The sequence below is a fragment of the Crinia signifera genome, chromosome 3 (genome assembly GCF_055691185.1).
Source record: "Crinia signifera chromosome 3, ASM5569118v1, whole genome shotgun sequence".
In the NCBI taxonomy this organism is placed as follows: domain Eukaryota; kingdom Metazoa; phylum Chordata; class Amphibia; order Anura; family Myobatrachidae; genus Crinia; species Crinia signifera.
In genome coordinates, this window is record NC_139219.1 from 25,444,335 (window position 1) to 25,463,387 (window position 19,053).

General features: G+C 48.9%; 1 protein-coding gene across 3 annotated transcripts in view; it reads right to left on the bottom strand.

Annotated features, from left to right (window-relative positions):
- The window catches only part of ALK (ALK receptor tyrosine kinase), a 601,111-nt gene that overhangs the window by 38,931 nt on the left and 543,127 nt on the right, over nucleotides 1–19,053 (bottom strand). For all 3 annotated transcript variants that reach the window (XM_083175495.1, XM_083175496.1, XM_083175497.1), the window contains 4 exons: nucleotides 10,895–11,026; nucleotides 6,969–7,113; nucleotides 4,903–5,085; nucleotides 323–421 (listed from right to left, as the gene is read on the bottom strand). In XM_083175495.1, coding sequence (XP_083031621.1) covers nucleotides 323–421; nucleotides 4,903–5,085; nucleotides 6,969–7,113; nucleotides 10,895–11,026 — 559 coding nt within the window. The remainder of the gene's footprint in view (nucleotides 1–322; nucleotides 422–4,902; nucleotides 5,086–6,968; nucleotides 7,114–10,894; nucleotides 11,027–19,053) is intronic.

The following is a 19,053-nucleotide window of genomic DNA, read 5'->3' on the forward strand; positions in this document are numbered from 1 at the left end:
GGAGCCGAGCAATTGTACGGAGCGCCGCGGCCAGTGTCTGCAACAGTATTCCATGCAATACTGCTGAAAATGTCCCTCCCAAAATGGACGACGCATAGGAGGAGACAGGTGCTAGAAGCCCACTTTGTATAGATATTACTTCACCGATAGAAATCTGCATGCTGACATTCTGTCTATGTTGACATATGACAGATTGACCTCCCACCCATGTTGACATTCTGAATGCTGAAATTTTGTACCACTCCCAGGGACGGTGGGTATATATGGGGGAGACATGGCAGTTTTCCTGGTCCACAACATTATATGCACTGTAAGTACTTACCTTTGAGGGGTGGGGTGTATAAGACACCCGATGGGCTGATGTAGGACACCCCGTCCCAGCCGTCTGCATCTGGGCTGTTGTCTTCTGCAGCGTTCCCTCCTGCGGAGACACCAATGGCAGCTTCATGTAATGCTATCTACTCAGAGAACTTGGAGCCTGATTCAGACCTGCTTGCTAGGCTGCGTCTATATGCTGCCTAGCGAGCTGGCAAATTGTGCCCCACCGAAAGAACGTATACTAAGTATACTAGCAGCACCGGGACCACTACATATACAGCAGTGCCCCACATGTTACCATTACCAGGACCATTACATACACAGCACAGTATACTAGCAGCACAAGGACCACTACATACACAGCATAGTATACTAGCAGCACCGGAACCACTACATATACAGCAGTGCCCCGCATGTTACCATTACCAGGACCATTACATACACAGCATAGTGTACTGACAGCACCAGGACCACTACATATACAGCATAGTATACTAGCAGCACCGGAACCACTACATATACAGCAGTGCCCCACATGTTACCATTACCAGGACCATTACATACACAGCATAGTGTACTGACAGCACCAGGACCACTACATATACAGCATAGTATACTAGCAGCACCGGAACCACTACATATACAGCACTGCTCCGCATGTTACCATTACCAGGACCATTACATACACAGTATAGTATACTAGCAGCACCAGGACCACTACATATACAGCAGTGCCCGCATGTTACCATTACCAGGACTATTACATACACAGCACAGTATACTAGCAGCACAAGGACCACTACATACACAGCATAGTATACTAGCAGCACCGGGACCACTACATATACAGCAGTGCCCCGCATGTTACCATTACCAGGACCATTACATACACAGCATAGTATACTAGCAGCACCGGGACCACTACATATACAGCAGTGCTCCGCATGTTACCATTACCAGGACCATTACATACACAGCACAGTATACTAGCAGCACAAGGACCACTACATACACAGCATAGTATACTAGCAGCACCGGGACCACTACATATACAGCAGTGCCCCGCATGTTACCATTACCAGGACCATTACATACACAGCATAGTATACTAGCAGCACCGGGACCACTACATACACAGCATAGTATACTAGCAGCACCGGAACCACTACATATACAGCAGTGCCCCGCATGTTACCATTACCAGGACCATTACATACACAGCATAGTATACTAGCAGCACCGGAACCACTACATATACGGCAGTGCCCTGCATGTTACCATTAATAGGACCATTACATACACAGCATAGTATACTAGCAGCACCAGGACCACTACATACACAGCATAGTATACTAGCAACACTGGCACCACTACATATACAGCAGTGCCCCGCATGTTACCATTACCAGGACCATTACATACACAGCATAGTATACTAGCAGCATCGGCACCACTACATATACAGCAGTGCCCCGCATGTTACCATTACCAGGACCATTACATACACAGCATAGTATACTAGCAGCACCAGGACCACCACATACACAGCATAGTATACTAGCAGCACTGGCACCACTACATATACAGCAGTGCCCCGCATGTTACCATTACCAGTACCATTACATACACAGCATAGTATACTAGCAGCACCGGGACCACTACATATACAGCAGTGCTCCGCATGTTACCATTACCAGGACCATTACATACACAGCATAGTATACTAGCAGCACCGGGACCACTACATATACACAAGTGCCCCGCATGTTACCATTACCAGGACCATTACATACACAGCATAGTATACTAGCAGCACCGGGACCACTACATATACACAAGTGCCCCGCATGTTACCATTACCAGGACCATTACATACACAGCATAGTATACTAGCAGCACTGGCACCACTACATATACAGCAGTTCCCCGCATGTTACCATTACCAGGACCATTACATACACAGCATAGTATACTAGCAGCACCAGGACCACCACATACACAGCATAGTATACTAGCAGCACTGGCACCACTACATATACAGCAGTGCCCCGCATGTTACCATTACCAGGACCATTACATACACAGCATAGTGTACTGACAGCACCAGGACCACTACATATACAGCAGTGCCCCGCATGTTACCATTACCAGGGCCATTACATACACAGCATAGTATACTAGCAGCACCGGGACCACTACATATACAGCAGTGCCCCGCATGTTACCATTACCAGGGCCATTACATACACAGCATAGTATACTAGCAGCACCGGGACCACTACATATACAGCAGTGCCCCGCATGTTACCATTACCAGGACCATTACATACACAGCATAGTATACTAGCAGCACCAGGACCACCACATACACAGCATAGTATACTAGCAGCACCGGAACCACTACATATACAGCAGTGCCCCGCATGTTACCATTACCAGGACCATTACATACACAGCATAGTATACTAGCAGCACCAGTACCACCACATACACAGCATAGTATACTAGCAGCACCGGGACCACTACATATACAGCAGTGCCCCGCATGTTACCATTACCAGGACCATTACATACACAGCATAGTATACTAGCAGCACCAGGACCACCACATACACAGCATAGTATACTAGCAGCACCGGAACCACTACATATACAGCAGTGCCCCGCATGTTACCATTACCAGGACCATTACATACACAGCAAAGTATACTAGCAGCACCGTGATCACTACATATACAGCAGTGCCCCGCATGTTACCATTAATACGACCATTACATACACAGCATAGTATACTAGCAGCACCGGGACCACTACATATACAGCAGTGCCCCGCATGTTACCATTACCAGGACCATTGCATACACAGCATAGTATACTAGCAGCACCGTGATCACTACATATACAGCAGTGCCCCGCATGTTACCATTACCAGGAACATTACATACACAGCATAGTATACTAGCAGCACCGGGACCACTACATATACAGCAGTTCCCCGCATGTTACCATTACCAGGACCATTACATACACAGCATAGTATACTAGCAGCACCGGGACCACTACATATACAGCAGTTCCCCGCATGTTACCATTACCAGGGCCATTACATACACAGCAAAGTATACTAGCAGCACCGTGATCACTACATATACAGCAGTGCCCCGCATGTTACCATTAATAGGACCATTACATACACAGCATAGTATACTAGCAGCACCGGGACCACTACATATACAGCAGTGCCCCGCATGTTACCATTACCAGGACCATTGCATACACAGCATAGTATACTAGCAGCACCGTGATCACTACATATACAGCAGTGCTCCGCATGTTACCATTACCAGGACCGTTACATACACAGCATAGTGTACTGACAGCACCAGGACCATTACATATACAGCAGTGCCCCGCATGTTACCATTACCAGGACCATTACATACACAGCATAGTATACTGACAGCACTGGGACCACTACATATACAGCTGTGCCCGGCATGTTACCATTACCAGGACCATTACATACACAGCATAGTATACTAGCAGCACCGGGACCACTACATATACAGCTGTGCCCCGCATGTTACCATTACCAGGACCATTACATACACAGCATAGTGTACTGACAGCACCAGGACCATTACATATACAGCACTGCGCCGCATGTTACCATTACCAGGACCATTACATACACAGAATAGTATACTGACAGCACCAGGACCACTACATATACAGCAGTGCCCCGCATGTTACCATTACCAGGACCATTGCATACACAGCATAGTATACTAGCAGCACCGTGATCACTACATATACAGCAGTTCCCCGCATGTTACCATTACCAGGACCATTACATACACAGCATAGTATACTAGCAGCACCAGGACCACCACATATACAGCAGTGCCCCGCATGTTACCATTAATAGGACCATTACATACACAGCATAGTATACTAGCAGCACCGGGAACACTACATATACAGCAGTTCCCCGCATGTTACCATTACCAGGACCATTACATACACAGCATAGTATACTAGCAGCACCGGGACCACTACATATACAGCAGTGCCCCGCATGTTACCATTACCAGGACCATCACATACACAGCATAGTATACTAGCAGCACCGGGAACACTACATATACAGCAGTGCCCCGCATGTTACCATTACCAGGACCATTACATACACAGCATAGTATACTAACAGCACCAGGAACACTACATATACAGCAGTGCCCCGCATGTTACCATTACCAGAACCACTACATATACAGCATAGTATACTAGTATTATACTAGCAGCACCGGGACCACTACATATACACAAGTGCCCCGCATGTTACCATTACCAGGACTATTACATACACAGTATACAGTATTATAGTAGCAGCACCGGGACCACTACATATACACCAGTGCCCCGCATGTTACCATTACCAGTTACATAAACAGCATAGTATAGTAGCAGCACCAGGTCCACTACATATAAAGCAGTTAAGTAGTAGTTTAAGTTCTATAGAAATACATCAGTATACAGCTGTGGTAAGCACTTGGCCATTAATGGTATATACACAGTGATTACCGATGTATCCTCCACCTCCTCCACCTGCAGAGCAGCCGCCTCCACCACCTCCGAAGCCCCCTCTGGTTTCCCAACCCCACTTCTTCACAGCTTGGGGGCAGGACTCTCCACCGATGCCGCCATCCATCAGGGATTTTCCTGCCCATGGATATGATGCAGGGTCGCTCCAACCACCCCCTCCACCTGTACCAGGATACAAGAGCATTCGCCAGTTATAGGTGGGAATCCCCTATAATGATCTTTCTGAATAAGACAGCCTTCATCAGGCAGGGACATAGAAGGATGATGCAATACATTCTGCCACTTATTGGGCACATACTGGCATTTAAAATGCCAGAATGCACCTAGAGTTGTGTTTAAGGACAGTTCTCTATGGAAATAAAACCCTCTTTTTTGAGATACAGGAATTTCCAGGTTTATGGCCCTTATTCAGGTTGACTCACACCTCTTTGGTGTCTTACACCTGCTAGTGCCTGTACAGGAAGCAGGTGGGCAGCTGACATCCGCTGACACCAGATGCCTGCCCCCGCCTCATCATGGGATTACCATGAGAGCGCCCAGCTGGGCGTTCCCATGGGCGAATTCCCCGGCCCGCAATCCTACGCCCCCAACTGCACTGACGTGTGCGAGCACCATCGAATAATCTATTTGCCGTGGCCACTTGCACACAGCGGCTGCACATGCGCATAACTGACAGTTGCAAAACATTGCAAGCGAATGAACCTGAATAAGGGCCAATGACCTGAGAGTCGTTCTGAGCATCTGCAGTATGATATGATGCAACAGGGGACACTGGAAGGGATCTGATTGGATCCCTCTTAGGAATTTGTAAAAAAGTCCATAGGCCAGCCAAAACTCCAAAAAATGTATGTATGTACAATGGACATCATAATAATAATTAATAAAAAGGTACTTGTTTTCTAGCACGGCCACACCGATTTACATCGGGGTGGTCGTGTCGGAAAAATCGGGTCGATCGCATCGCATGCGATTTGGTCGCATGCGATGCGATCGACGCGACCGACCCGATTTTTTGATTGAATGAAATGTAAATCGGGTCCCTGGGACCCGATTTTACATTGGATTCAATGTAAAATATTCCCTAGACCCCCAAATTTAATGACGTAAACCTCACCCCACGATAGACGCCAACCCGAAGCGTGGCGAGCGCAGCGAGCCCGCGAGGGGTGGCGGTGCGCATCCACCGACCTTTTCATTCCCCTACTATCCACGTCGGCGTGGAGTTGAGAATAGAATAGTGTGGCGAGCGCAGCAAACCACCGAGCCCGAAGCGTGGCGAGCGCAGCGAGCCCCGCGAGGGGACGCGTATACCTCTGAAGTTATACGCGTCCGCTCGCCACGCTTCGGGCTCGGTGGCTCGCTGCGCTCGCCACACTATTCTATTCTCAACTCCACGCCGACGTGGATAGTAGGGGAATGAAAAGGTCGGAGGACGCGCACCGCCGCCCCTCGCGGGCTCGCTGCGCTCGCCACGCTTCGGGTTGGCGTCTATCGTGGGGTGACGACGGGGACATCTATAATGTGAAATGGGTCATATTGGCCCATTTCACATTTTTCACATTTTTTTAAAGGTGAGATGGACTTAATCAAGTCCATCTCATCTTGTGCCATTATAATGGCACAAGACCGACGCGATCCTCCCGATTTCAATGTTAAAAAATATTTTAACATTGAAGCCTATGGCAAAATCGGGGGCATCGCGTCGGTCGCGTCGGGACCAATGTTAATGGTCCCGACCGACGCGATGCCCCCGATTTTGACCCTTTGCCGGCAAAATGGACCTGATTTCAAAGGAAATCGGGTCCATCGTGTGGATCGTGTACCTTAACTTAAAGGTACACGATCCACACGATTGTGGCCGTGCTAGGAAACAAGTACCAATAAAAATATTACAACAATAAAATGTTAAATCAAAGCTTTTTCACAAACTCCAATGTAACAGCGCCCCTAGTGGGGATACAGCAGAACGTCCCCAGAATGTGTAAAAATTTCATAACCACTTTAATGATTAATCTACTAAGAGTCTGTGGCTACAAATTATTTACCTGCTGCCCCAGATTTCCCGTTCAGCCCCGGTACAGAGAAATTACTCTCCAGCCTCTCGGGCTGAATGATGTTCGCCTTCGCCCTGTAGGCTCGTCCGCCTCCTCCCGCAGCAATTAGCAGCGGAATATATTTTCCGTTCTCCATCTGTAAAGATTGGTAAATAAACAATGCTGCACTACAGGCTGCTTTTCTGCGCAAGCGCCCTTGTTTGGAGGCCCAATTTCATGTGAGGTCCTTATGGCACAAAGAGATCTCAGGGTCCAGAAGCTGGAATAAACACATTACTGCATGATAACGCACTGATGATAAATTTTAGGGATGTCTCCACAATGGGTGGTTTGGGGTGTAAGAAACAATACTAAACTTCTTTTCAGATTGCATTCAGCACACTTTACCGCTACTGCTGCACTCGGCACACTTTACCGCTACTGCTGCACTCGGCACACTTTACCGCTACTGCTGCACTCGGCACACTTTACCGCTACTGCTGCACTCGGCACACTTTACCGCTACTGCTGCACTCGGCACACTTTACCGCTACTGCTGCACTCGGCACACTTTACCGCTACTACTGCACTCGACACACTTTACCGCTACTGCTGCACTCAACACACTTTACCGCTACTGCTGCACTCGGCACACTTTACCGCTACTGCTGCACTCGGCACACTTTACCGCTACTGCTGCACTCGGCACACTTTACCGCTACTACTGCACTCGACACACTTTACCGCTACTGCTGCACTCGACACACTTTACCGCTACTGCTGCACTCGGCACACTTTACCGCTACTGCTGCACTCGGCACACTTTACCGCTACTGCTGCACTCGGCACACTTTACCCCTACTGCTGCACTCGGCACACTTTACCGCTACTGCTGCACTCGACACACTTTACCGCTACTGCTGCACTTGGCACACTTTACCGCTACTGCTGCACTCGGCACACTTTACCGCTACTGCTGCACTCGGCACACTTTACCGCTACTGCTGCACTCGGCACACTTTACCGCTACTGCTGCACTCGGCACACTTTACCGCTACTGCTGCACTCGGCACACTTTACCGCTACTACTGCACTCGACACACTTTACCGCTACTGCTGCACTCAACACACTTTACCGCTACTGCTGCACTCGGCACACTTTACCGCTACTGCTGCACTCGGCACACTTTACCGCTACTGCTGCACTCGGCACACTTTACCGCTACTACTGCACTCGACACACTTTACCGCTACTGCTGCACTCGACACACTTTACCGCTACTGCTGCACTCGGCACACTTTACCGCTACTGCTGCACTCGGCACACTTTACCGCTACTGCTGCACTCGGCACACTTTACCCCTACTGCTGCACTCGGCACACTTTACCGCTACTGCTGCACTCGACACACTTTACCGCTACTGCTGCACTTGGCACACTTTACCGCTACTGCTGCACTCGGCACACTTTACCGCTACTGCTGCACTCGGCACACTTTACCCCTACTGCTGCACTCGGCACACTTTACCTCTACTGCTGCACTCGGCACACTTTACCCCTACTGCTGCACTCGGCACACTTTACCTCTACTGCTGCACTCGGCACACTTTACCCCTACTGCTGCACTCGGCACACTTTACCACTACTGCTGCACTCGGCACACTTTACCGCTGCCGCTGTGTTTGGCACACTTTGCCGTTACCGCTGCACTCGGCACAATTTTAAGCTACCGATGCGCTAGGCACACTTTACCACTACCGATGCACTCGACACACTTTACCGCTACTGCTGCACTAGGCACACTTTACCGCTACTGCTGCACTCGGCACACTTTACCCCTACTGCTGCACTCGGCACACTTTACCCCTACTGCTTCACTCGGCACACTTTACCCCTACTGCTGCACTCGGCACACTTTACCTCTACTGCTGCACTCGGCACACTTTACCCCTACTGCTGCACTCGGCACACTTTACCGCTACTGCTGCACTCGGCACACTTTACCCCTACTGCTGCACTCGGCACACTTTACCGCAAATGCTGCACTCGGCACACTTTACCGCTAATGCTGCACTGGGCACACTTTACCGCTACTGCTGCACTCGGCACACTTTACCGCTGCCGATGTGTTTGGCACACTTTGCCGTTACCGCTGCACTCGGCACAATTTTCAGCTACCGATGCGCTAGGCACACTTTACCACTACCGATGCGCCCGGCAAAATTTGCCTCTACTGCTGTGCCTGACGAACTTTACCGCTATCACAGCACTCAGGACACTTTACCGCTACCGATGTAATCCACACACTTCTTTTCAGATTGCGCTCAGCACAATTTACCACTACTGCTGCGCTCGGCGCACTTTACCGCTACCGCTGTACCCAGCGAACTTTGCCGCAGCCGCTGTGCTCGGCACACTTTGCCGCTACCGCTGTGCTCGGCACACTTTGCCGCTACCGCTGTGCTCGGCACAATTTTCTGCTACTGCTGCGCTTGGCACAATTTTCCACCACTGTTGCTCTCGACACAATTTTCCACTACTGCTGTGCTCGGAACAATTTTCTGTTACTGCTGTGCGCGGCACAATTTTCTGCTACTGCTGCTCTCGACACAATTTTCCACTATTGCTGTGCGCGGCACAGTTTACCGCTACCGCTGCGCTCAGCACACTTTACTGCTACTGCTGCGCTAGGCGAAATTTTCCTCTACCTCTGTGCCCGAATAACTTTACCGTTACAGCTGCACTCGGGATACTTTACCGCTACCGATGTGATCCGCACACTTTACCGCTACTGCTGCGCTCTACACACTCACTATAAACACTCTATATAGTAAAACACTAACATTGCTCCTCACCTCTACAGGGGGGAATGCAAGTGTTTTGTGCACCGGCGGCCACTAGATGGTGCTAGATGGAGCAATCCAAGTGTTCTAGTGCTGACATTACTGTTTTGTTGGTCTGTCATTATAATGGGCTGGTAACTAATTTATACAGTAATAACACAGTGATTTTACCAACGGCCGATTCTGATGACAACACTTTACCGACATGAAGTTATTTATCGGTTTTGTTTCACATTTGCCAATATCCTTTTCTTATTCAGTGTTAAATGAGTTTTGGTCGTCTGCTACGTTTAACTCATCCCGACAATCCTCTATTGACAAGTTGCAGCAATATTTCCAGTTCAGTTTGTAATTATTGGGCAGCCAGGAATTGTCGGTGAAACTCTGCAGATCCTGCTTTTATTGCTCAGAGAGCGGGGGAGGGGGCGTTATTAATGGCCGTCACCGATTTAATATCCATTCTATGAGGAAGCGGCACTCCGCTTGTTGTCAAGTACATGTCAGATGTATATTAATTGCCGTGAACTGGGTAAACGGAAGCTGAGGAAGGGCCGACGCTTCTACCATGAGTAATAATTAAAAGTAATATTTCACCGCTGTTACAGTAAGCAGCCGCAGCTAAATGCTACACAAATTATACATGAAACAACCGAGACAACGTTAGTGACAGTCAGATGTCGGATGGGCCAGTGACGCAGATAACGTCTGTTTCGCGTCTGTTCCTGTCTTTGCTGGAATAGCTAGGCCACACCCCAAAAATGTTTAGGGGGGGGGGGTGAAAAAAAAAACTATAAAGTCGAGGGGGGCGTGTTATTGTCCCCCCCCCCCCACTAAGTAGCAGCAAACCTACAGCACCTACTGTCAGTGAGACGCTCACGCTAAGCCTGCTGTCAGCACAGCACATGCTGTAGGTGCGTGCAGCTGCTGCCCGGGAGGGATGGCGGAGGGGGGGGGGGGGGGGGGGTCAGACCAGGGCCCCTACAGCAAGCCTGGGCCCCCACCCCCCTCTCGGAGGCCCTGGTCATAGTCCAAGATTCTGAATATCAGCCAATTCTACTGCCCCCGTTATGGATGATACTCCAAGTTGTACTTTACCTTGAATATGTAAGTAGCTCCTCCCCCACCTCCGCCTCCTCCGGCCCATTCGTTTACGCTGCCGTTAACTCTCATCTCTTCTTCGATCTCGTTATTCTCTCCCATGCAGACCATTTTCAGAACCGGATCAGTCTGCGCAGGGAAATAAATAGAGGGTAGCGCTGTTAGTGACAGCAGCAGATCAATTAGCGGAATATAATGTCACATTGGAATAGCTGGCGCTCTCCACCATAAAACAGGACCTTGCTGTACAGCTAATAACTTTTTTTACTGCTGTCTGTGTTCCGACTGCTTCCAGTAAAGGTAGCGGAATAGGGAACATGGTGTTTACCCTGCAGGCGGTGTCGCTGATTACGTGCGGATAATAGAGATAGTTTATTTACTGCTGGGCTCGTGGACTTTCTCCGATAATCCCTTACATGCTGGGTGTTAGCTCTAGAGCAGCGGTTCTCAAACTTGGTCCGCAGGATCCCACAAGGGTCATGTTTTCCAGGTCACTCGGCAGGTGCACTCTTTATAAACAACTGTCGTTTTAAAAATCCACAGGAGACCTGGAAAACATGGACTGTGTGGGGTCCTGAGGACAGAGTTTGAGAACCTGTGCTCTAGGTGCTGCCAGATTTTTTTTTTATATCAGGGGAAGACTTTAACGCAGTCACAAGAGCTGCCACGGGGTATCCTAACATTGATTCATTTGTGGATCCAGCACCCAGTGTTCCCAGCCCTCAGAGGGCCTGATTCTTAGTCGCACACATCGATGCTATCGCTACGCCCCATTCTTACATCATTATTGATTACCAGCATTTGCACCTATTTGGTAATAGGTGCAGGAGATCTGAGTTTGGCACCAAACGCATGAGTCAGAAAAGGAGAACCTCCGGATTCACAGCCACAGGACGCCCCACTTGGTTCTCTTACGCATGCACCCAATCAACTGTTTATAAGTATGCAGAGATACATCTCCCGTCTGTCCATTTGTATCTGTCCCCTTCGACTCCTGGCCGTGTGCCCTTTGGCTCATGCCTATTCCCCTCTGTTGTGTTTGCCCACACTGCCCACCACCCTCTCAATCTTCTATTACGCTGGCAGGTCCACATCCTCCTTGCTGCTCCTGGATCCCCAGAAGTTAAGTAGTGATCGGCCTGAAAGCTTGGGGGAAATTAATATGTTGGGGTCATATTTATAGACCCATCAATAAACAGTGTACAGGCCACACTGGTGCTTCCTATAACAAAAAGAAAGGACAAGGGTTCAGCTGGGACCCCAAGGTCCTGTGGACAGGTCCCCAGCAATGCCCCATCTCTATAACTGTTACACTTTTATTATAAGCTAACAGTCTCATAGGTAACATTTCATCCATTGGAGCCGGCTTCCCGAATATGCTACATCTAGAACCACGTGTGGCCATCCCTGATCTAGAGGATCGAAAATATCTTTGTAACTTGCTGTATTCCTCCAGAACACAACTCAGTGGGGAGCTACTTTCCAGCCATGGTGAGAGCATTAGATTAAGTGAGGGCTGCATAGGCATGAGGACATGTAAGAGCCTGCAGATTTTGTGATTGTCCTAATAAAGTTGTGTGAATAGTTCATTACCCATAATCTCCCATTTCCCATTGGGCTTTAGAGCCTGACAACGGAAGACAGATACAATGAATAATGACGCGTCCAGAGTTTCCAGAACACTGAGATAACTCTATGACATAATAAAGCACCTTTCAGTCCAGAGGTTTAGTGCAGAGCTGCTGATTACAGTCCAATTAACTAGATAAACCCCTAACCAGCGGCGCAAGGTGCAATTACTGCAACAGTCCATATATCCGTTCTACAGCTACAATTCATAAAGTCTTATTTCTGCTTTATTGGAGCGGCACTAAAAGCATTTCATTAAAAGAAATACATATTTAATTTTATTTCTTTGGATGTTTTATTGGAATAAAAAAAAATATTTGAAGGCATAACAGCTGCACGTCTATTTAATATCTGATAACATAAATTAAAAAAGTTTGGGACTATGTAAAAACCGGACACGTACAACACCGGGCAGGGGGGTATCCCGTCCTGGGGTTGTCTTGTCTGGGGGGATGCCTGTGATAGCTTTCACCAGGGACATGGGGAAGGTGATATTATGTGGTCCGGACCGCTCCGGTTTGCTACATGCCTGGACCATACAGGGAGGCTTTATTCTCCTCCCTGGTTACAGCTGTCATGTGAAGCACCCCCCCCCCCCCCACACACACACACACAGGACACCCCCCGGACCAGACACTACAAGCTCCGGACTGCAGAGTTTGATGTTTGGGTCTGGTTTTTACCCATACCCAATGAGTTTTTAATTGTCCCTTAATCTCACTTACATACAGGGGCAGATGGGCCGTTTAAGCCCCAGGGAAGATTCCCGGGGGTGTTGGTCTCTATGGGGCTGCCACATGTGGCTCCATCCCCTCTAGCGCATCACTTGCCCTCTGACACCTGTCTGAGGAGCGCTGACTGGAATAGCGAGAAGAGGCTGTCCTCACGCGAGACAGGTATGCAGCTGATAGGTGGACACCAAATTGTGGACGTTCACAAGGTCGGCATATGCAAAATCTCGACCTTGTAAATTTTGATCATCTGCTGTTAATCTATGCACCTAGACACTGCGGCCTAATTCAGACCTGATTGCAGGACACATTTGTTCTCAAATGATTTTAGTTATTTTGTTTCTGTGCAGGGTAAATACTGTCTGCTTTAATTTTACACTGCAATTTAGATTACAGTTTGAACACACCTCACCCAAATCTAACTCTCTCTGCACATGTTACATCTGCCACACCTGCAGTGCAGCATGGTTTTGCCCATTTTGAGAACAAATTTGTCCTGCGATCAGGTCTAAATTATACCCCTTTTACACCAGAGCTGCGACCCGGGTTATTGCGTCTCCAGTCTGGGCCGGGGCTTGGTGTAAAAGGGGTAAAAAAAATAACCAAATGTTGGCAAATGTTCAGGGTTGGACACGGGGCTTCCCCGGAGTCAGGGGCCGTGTAAATGAGTAACCCGGGTCATCTGACCCAGGGACCCATTTTCTACCAATCAGGGAGCACCAACCTCCGGACCGCAGCGCCCTGAGGTCAGTCCGGAGGTTGAGCAGAGACTGTGTACAGCCTCAGCTGCTGTCTGCGGTACTATGTAGACAGCAGCGGAGGCTGGGCAGAGGTGAATGGATGCCTGTGTGCGGCATCCATTCACCTCATGAACGGAGGCTGAAGGCAGCTCAGCAGCTTACCTGGGTGCTGGGCTTGCCCCCAGCGTGTCGGTCGGTGTTGATGTAACAGGTACAGTGAGAGTTTGGCTCTGTTGGGGTTTGTTCAAACTGCAGTGTAAATATAAAGCTGTCTTACATCTGTGGGCTACATGCAAAAGCAGACCGTATTTACCCTGACAGAAAGAATCACGAATGCTGAATAGGCACTGAGAGAGCATAAACCGCTGATGGGTTCTCCAGGTTACACTTGGAAGGTCATGTGATATGCTAATCAGGATGGGCACAAGGCCTATCAGAGCAGTGGGAGGGATTAGACAGTGTAAGAATAGTCACATGCTAAATGTGAAGCTTCCTCTGTCCGGAAAAGCCCCACCCACCCTTCCCTATTCTTCTTCGGCGGCGGTAAAGAACGGTCATCCTTGTAAGATCTCTGTGTGTGTGTAGATAGTGGGTTGCGCTCTCCCTTGACATCGATGGTCATGGGCCATGCTTCTGCCCGGGGGATGGCCACCCCCAGCCTGGGTGGATGACCAGGGAGAGTGATCACCAGCGATGGTGTGTATGGTAGTCATCTTTAACCCCCACTTTCCTATAGTGACCGTTCTTTGGTGCCGCCACCATTTATAGTTATAGTTAATTGTCAAAATAAATTTGACATTCATTTTGAAACGCCAGCACGTTGTGTCCGTGTCTTTTTTATTAGATAAGTTTAGTTGTTAAGGTTAAGTTAAGGTTTATGGTGAATTGTAAAGTGTGGACCTGGGGATACCCGATGGCGAGTTTAATATTTGATTTGCTCAACTTACATAGCAACATAGTTTGTTCTTGATACAAAGTGTTTTAACTTTAATTCCAAGTTAGACTCCCACCCTGTGTGCCGCAGATATCTCTAGTTTTTCTTCTTGCATTAATAACTAATGCTGCGTATTCCTACCGTCTATCTGCCTGGCAGGAGGACAATGTACGTATAAAACCACAGGAGCCGGCAGATTCCCACTGCACATGCTGACGTTAAGCTTTGGTTCCTACGGAATGTCCACTACAAAGGACGTGTGAGCTAATTTCACAGGAAAGGACTTTAATACCTCTCTCCGTGGACGCTTTGTTGTTTCGCGCCCCCCCCCTCTCCCGATTTGTAGTAGGCAGGGCTCTTGCAAAAAGGGGACACGGCCTAACATTATACCACACACCGTAATGCCCATTGCACTTAAAGCCACATGCTGTGATGCCAATTACACATAAGGTCACACATGATGCCCATTACATACTATATAACAAACCGTAATGCCTATTCAACGTTAGAGATGGTTCGTTCGCGAGCGAACCGGATCTTTTGAACGGATCCTTCCCAAGGACGAATGAACCGCAGATTCCAAAAAGGTGATCCGGTTCAGTTTCCAATACATTTCCCTTATCTCAGTGCTGCCATCTGTGGCAGTTGAGATGTACTACTTCTGTAGACTGAGTACAGTGCTGTGACTACAACTGATAGAAAGATTAGCTGCTGCTGCTAGGGATGGCCATCGGTGCAGACGCCATCGATGGTGATTCTGCGCCCAGCCATCGATCAGTGTATTTACTCGGTCATGTATATCCCCCCCCTTTTTTTTTTAAAGCGAGCCGAGGATCCGTCTAAAAGATCCGTATCTTTTCACGGGACGTTCCAGTGGGACCCGGCTCGACTTAATGAACCATTTTGCCCATCTCTATTAAACGTCACACAGACATTACATAGTATAATGCCCATTATACATTATGCCACACACCATAATGCCTATTACACGCTGCGCCCCACACTGTGATGCCAATTACACATTGCGCCTTACACCATGATGCCCATTACACATTATGCCTCACACCGTGATGCCCATTAGATGTTGCGCCTCACATCGTGATGCCCATTACACACTATTTGACACACTGTAATGCCCATTACATATTATATGGCACAGGACAGACAGGTGGGGCAAAGATGGACAGATAGAAAGATGGATGAGGGGAGGGGGAGCACAGGTGGATGGATCAAGGGGAGCATAGACAGATGGGGACAAAGTACCATGTTGGGGGACAGACTGACAGATGGATGGAGGGGCAGCATAGACAGAGGGAAGAGTTGGGGGGGGGCAAAGACAAACAGATGCTGGGATGCTCACCATTACTTTCTCTCCTTCATCAGACAATGGCAGCGGCTCCTCCTCCCTGTGCGAAGCAAAGGCATCAGCAGTGTGTCCTCTCCCTCTTCTCCCCCCTTCATGGTGCCCGCCCTATTTCCGGCCATCTCCGCCAGGAAAAAAGTAAATATAGACTTACTTTTATCCACGAACGGAGAAAAAAATCTTTCGATGTGAGCAACCATCGAATGATTTTTCCTTTGTGCGGCTGCGATCAGATCTGAATAAGGCCCCATATATACAATGAGCACTATATTTTTAGCCATTACTGCATCATTTACAGAGAAAGGGATCCCCTGGATCCCTCCCCGGGAGCAGCAATCACTTATACTCTGGCTTTACATTACACATCCCAGAGATGGGCTCCTATCAGAGTCACTGGGGTAAATATACTAAGATGGGAGTTCTATTGAATATAAGATGTTGCCCATAGCAACCAACCAGATTCTACTTATTTATTTAGCAACTTCTAGAAGATAATAGATAGAACTGATTGGTTGCTACGGGCAATAGAACTCTCATCTTAGTAATACCCCTTTTACACCGCCGCAAAACTCCGGGTCTTTGGTGGGTCAGACCCGGGTCAGCGGCAGTGTAAATGTGTCATGCCTTGTCCCTTTACACGGGACTTCTACCCAGGTCCTCACCTGGGTAGAACACGGCTAGGACCTGGGAAGAGGGCGGTGTAAATGGGTACGCTGGGTCATCCGACCCAGCTCCCATTTACATCAATGGGGGACATGCAACCTGCGGACCGTAGCATCCGCAGGTTGGACGGGAGGGGGGGGGCACACACAGCTCCCGCTGCTGTCTGCTATACTCTGCAGACAGCAGCAGCGGAGGAGGTGAATGGATGCCTGTGTGCGCCATCCATTCACCTCCCGGATAACGCCTGGGGTGTACGGGGGCTGGGGGCAGCCCAGCAGCTTACCTTGGTGCTGGGCTGCCCCCAGCAGGGCGATCGGTGTTTCCGGCGGGGATCACCGTGGTCCCGGCGCTTGGAGATGATCTAATCTCCAAGTGCCACCTCCTACTACACTGCGGGTGGGCACCGCAGTGTAAAGAGTGTAAATCCCAGATCTGACCCGGCTTGGATCCTTCTTCTAAATGCCGGGTCGGAACTGTAATTTTTGGTTTAAATGGGGTATTAGTTTACCCCACTGTCCCTGGTTGTGATTTTTAAGGCGTAATAGAATTTTGTATTGCCATGAACAGCACAGATTACATTCTAATTGTCAGGTCTAATGTGGCCCACAGGAATGGGATCATTCGTCAGACTGCATTTAGGTCTACAGTCATTAGGTCGACCCCACTAGGTCGACTGGCAGGAAGGTCGACCTGACTTAAGGTCGACATGGGCCAAGGTCGACATGACTTAAGGTCGAATTTGCATAAAGGTCGACATGAGGAAGGTCGACTGGTCATAAGGTCGACATGGGTTTTTCACTGTTTTTTGATCCGAATGTCGACACAGTCGACATGGACACAGTTGGCAATGAGAATCGGACCCTCGCATCGCTCGCAATGCTTCGGGCACGGTGCCTCGCTGCGCTCGGCACACTATTTTATTCTCCCACCACGCCCTAGTGGATGGTAGGGCATGAAATACCGCCTGTCGGCACATGTTGGCTCAAAAAACAGTGAAAATCCCATGTCGACCTTATGACCAGTCGACCTTCCTCATGTCGACCTTTATGCAAATTCGACCTTAAGTCATGTCGACCTTGGCCCATGTTGACCTTTATGCAAATTCGACCTTAAGTCATGTCGACCTTGGCCCATGTCGACCTTAAGTCAGGTCGACCTTCCTGCCAGTCGACCTAGTGGGGTCGACCTAATGACTGTAGACCTAAGTTCATTCTAATAGATGACCGCATCCCGGCCCACACACCGTCTCATTAGATCACTTAGAAAATGCCCTACATCGCTCCGTGCGTCGGGGCCATATCGACAACGGTGTGTGGCCCAATGTGTTGCAATCGCCCGGCGATTAATATCCAGCATGGTGGATAAATCTAGTTAGACTGACGGTCAGGGCCGGTGTTCTCCCCGACCACACTGGCCCTGACAGATCGCTTAGTACCCAGCGCCGGCACAATGCTGTGCAGTGCTGTGAGCTGAGCGAACTTCTGGCAGCATAACTGAATGCTGGCAGTGCGATCGGGTCTGAATCGGGCCTGTGGTGTAGGCACGTGTTTGCAAGGCGTTGCAGGAATCACTGTTAGCCCTATTATACCAATCATTGCGCATCGGGAGAATGATTCAGCCATTATGAGGGTTATTCGCAGCTCCGTCACAGTGGACGCACGTCTCTATGAAGACTTATTAGGCCAGTAGTGGTGGACGCTGGGATAATTACGCTACAGGCCTGCTGTGTGTGACGGTTATTAGTATACAACCCGGAACACATCTCATCCTGTCATTATTTCTCAGTCTCTTTTACTCACCAGATACTGAAAAGAAATATTTGAAGACAGAGGATAAATGTGAGAAGCAGCGGGCGGTGAGAGGCTATTGTGTGCCCATTTCACTTGGCGCTTATCTGCTTTTATGACCATCGATGATACAATTAATGCTGCACGTCTGTCGGAATATGAGCCCATCAGCTGGACTGAGAGATGAAGATGCTCCCAGGAATATGGGTATTTGTTGGAACATAAAGAGATTTGGGATCTCCTAGAGGAGAGGCAAATTAACCTTTTGGGGGGTTATTTGCTAAGCGTCGCTTTGAAGGTTCCGATCAT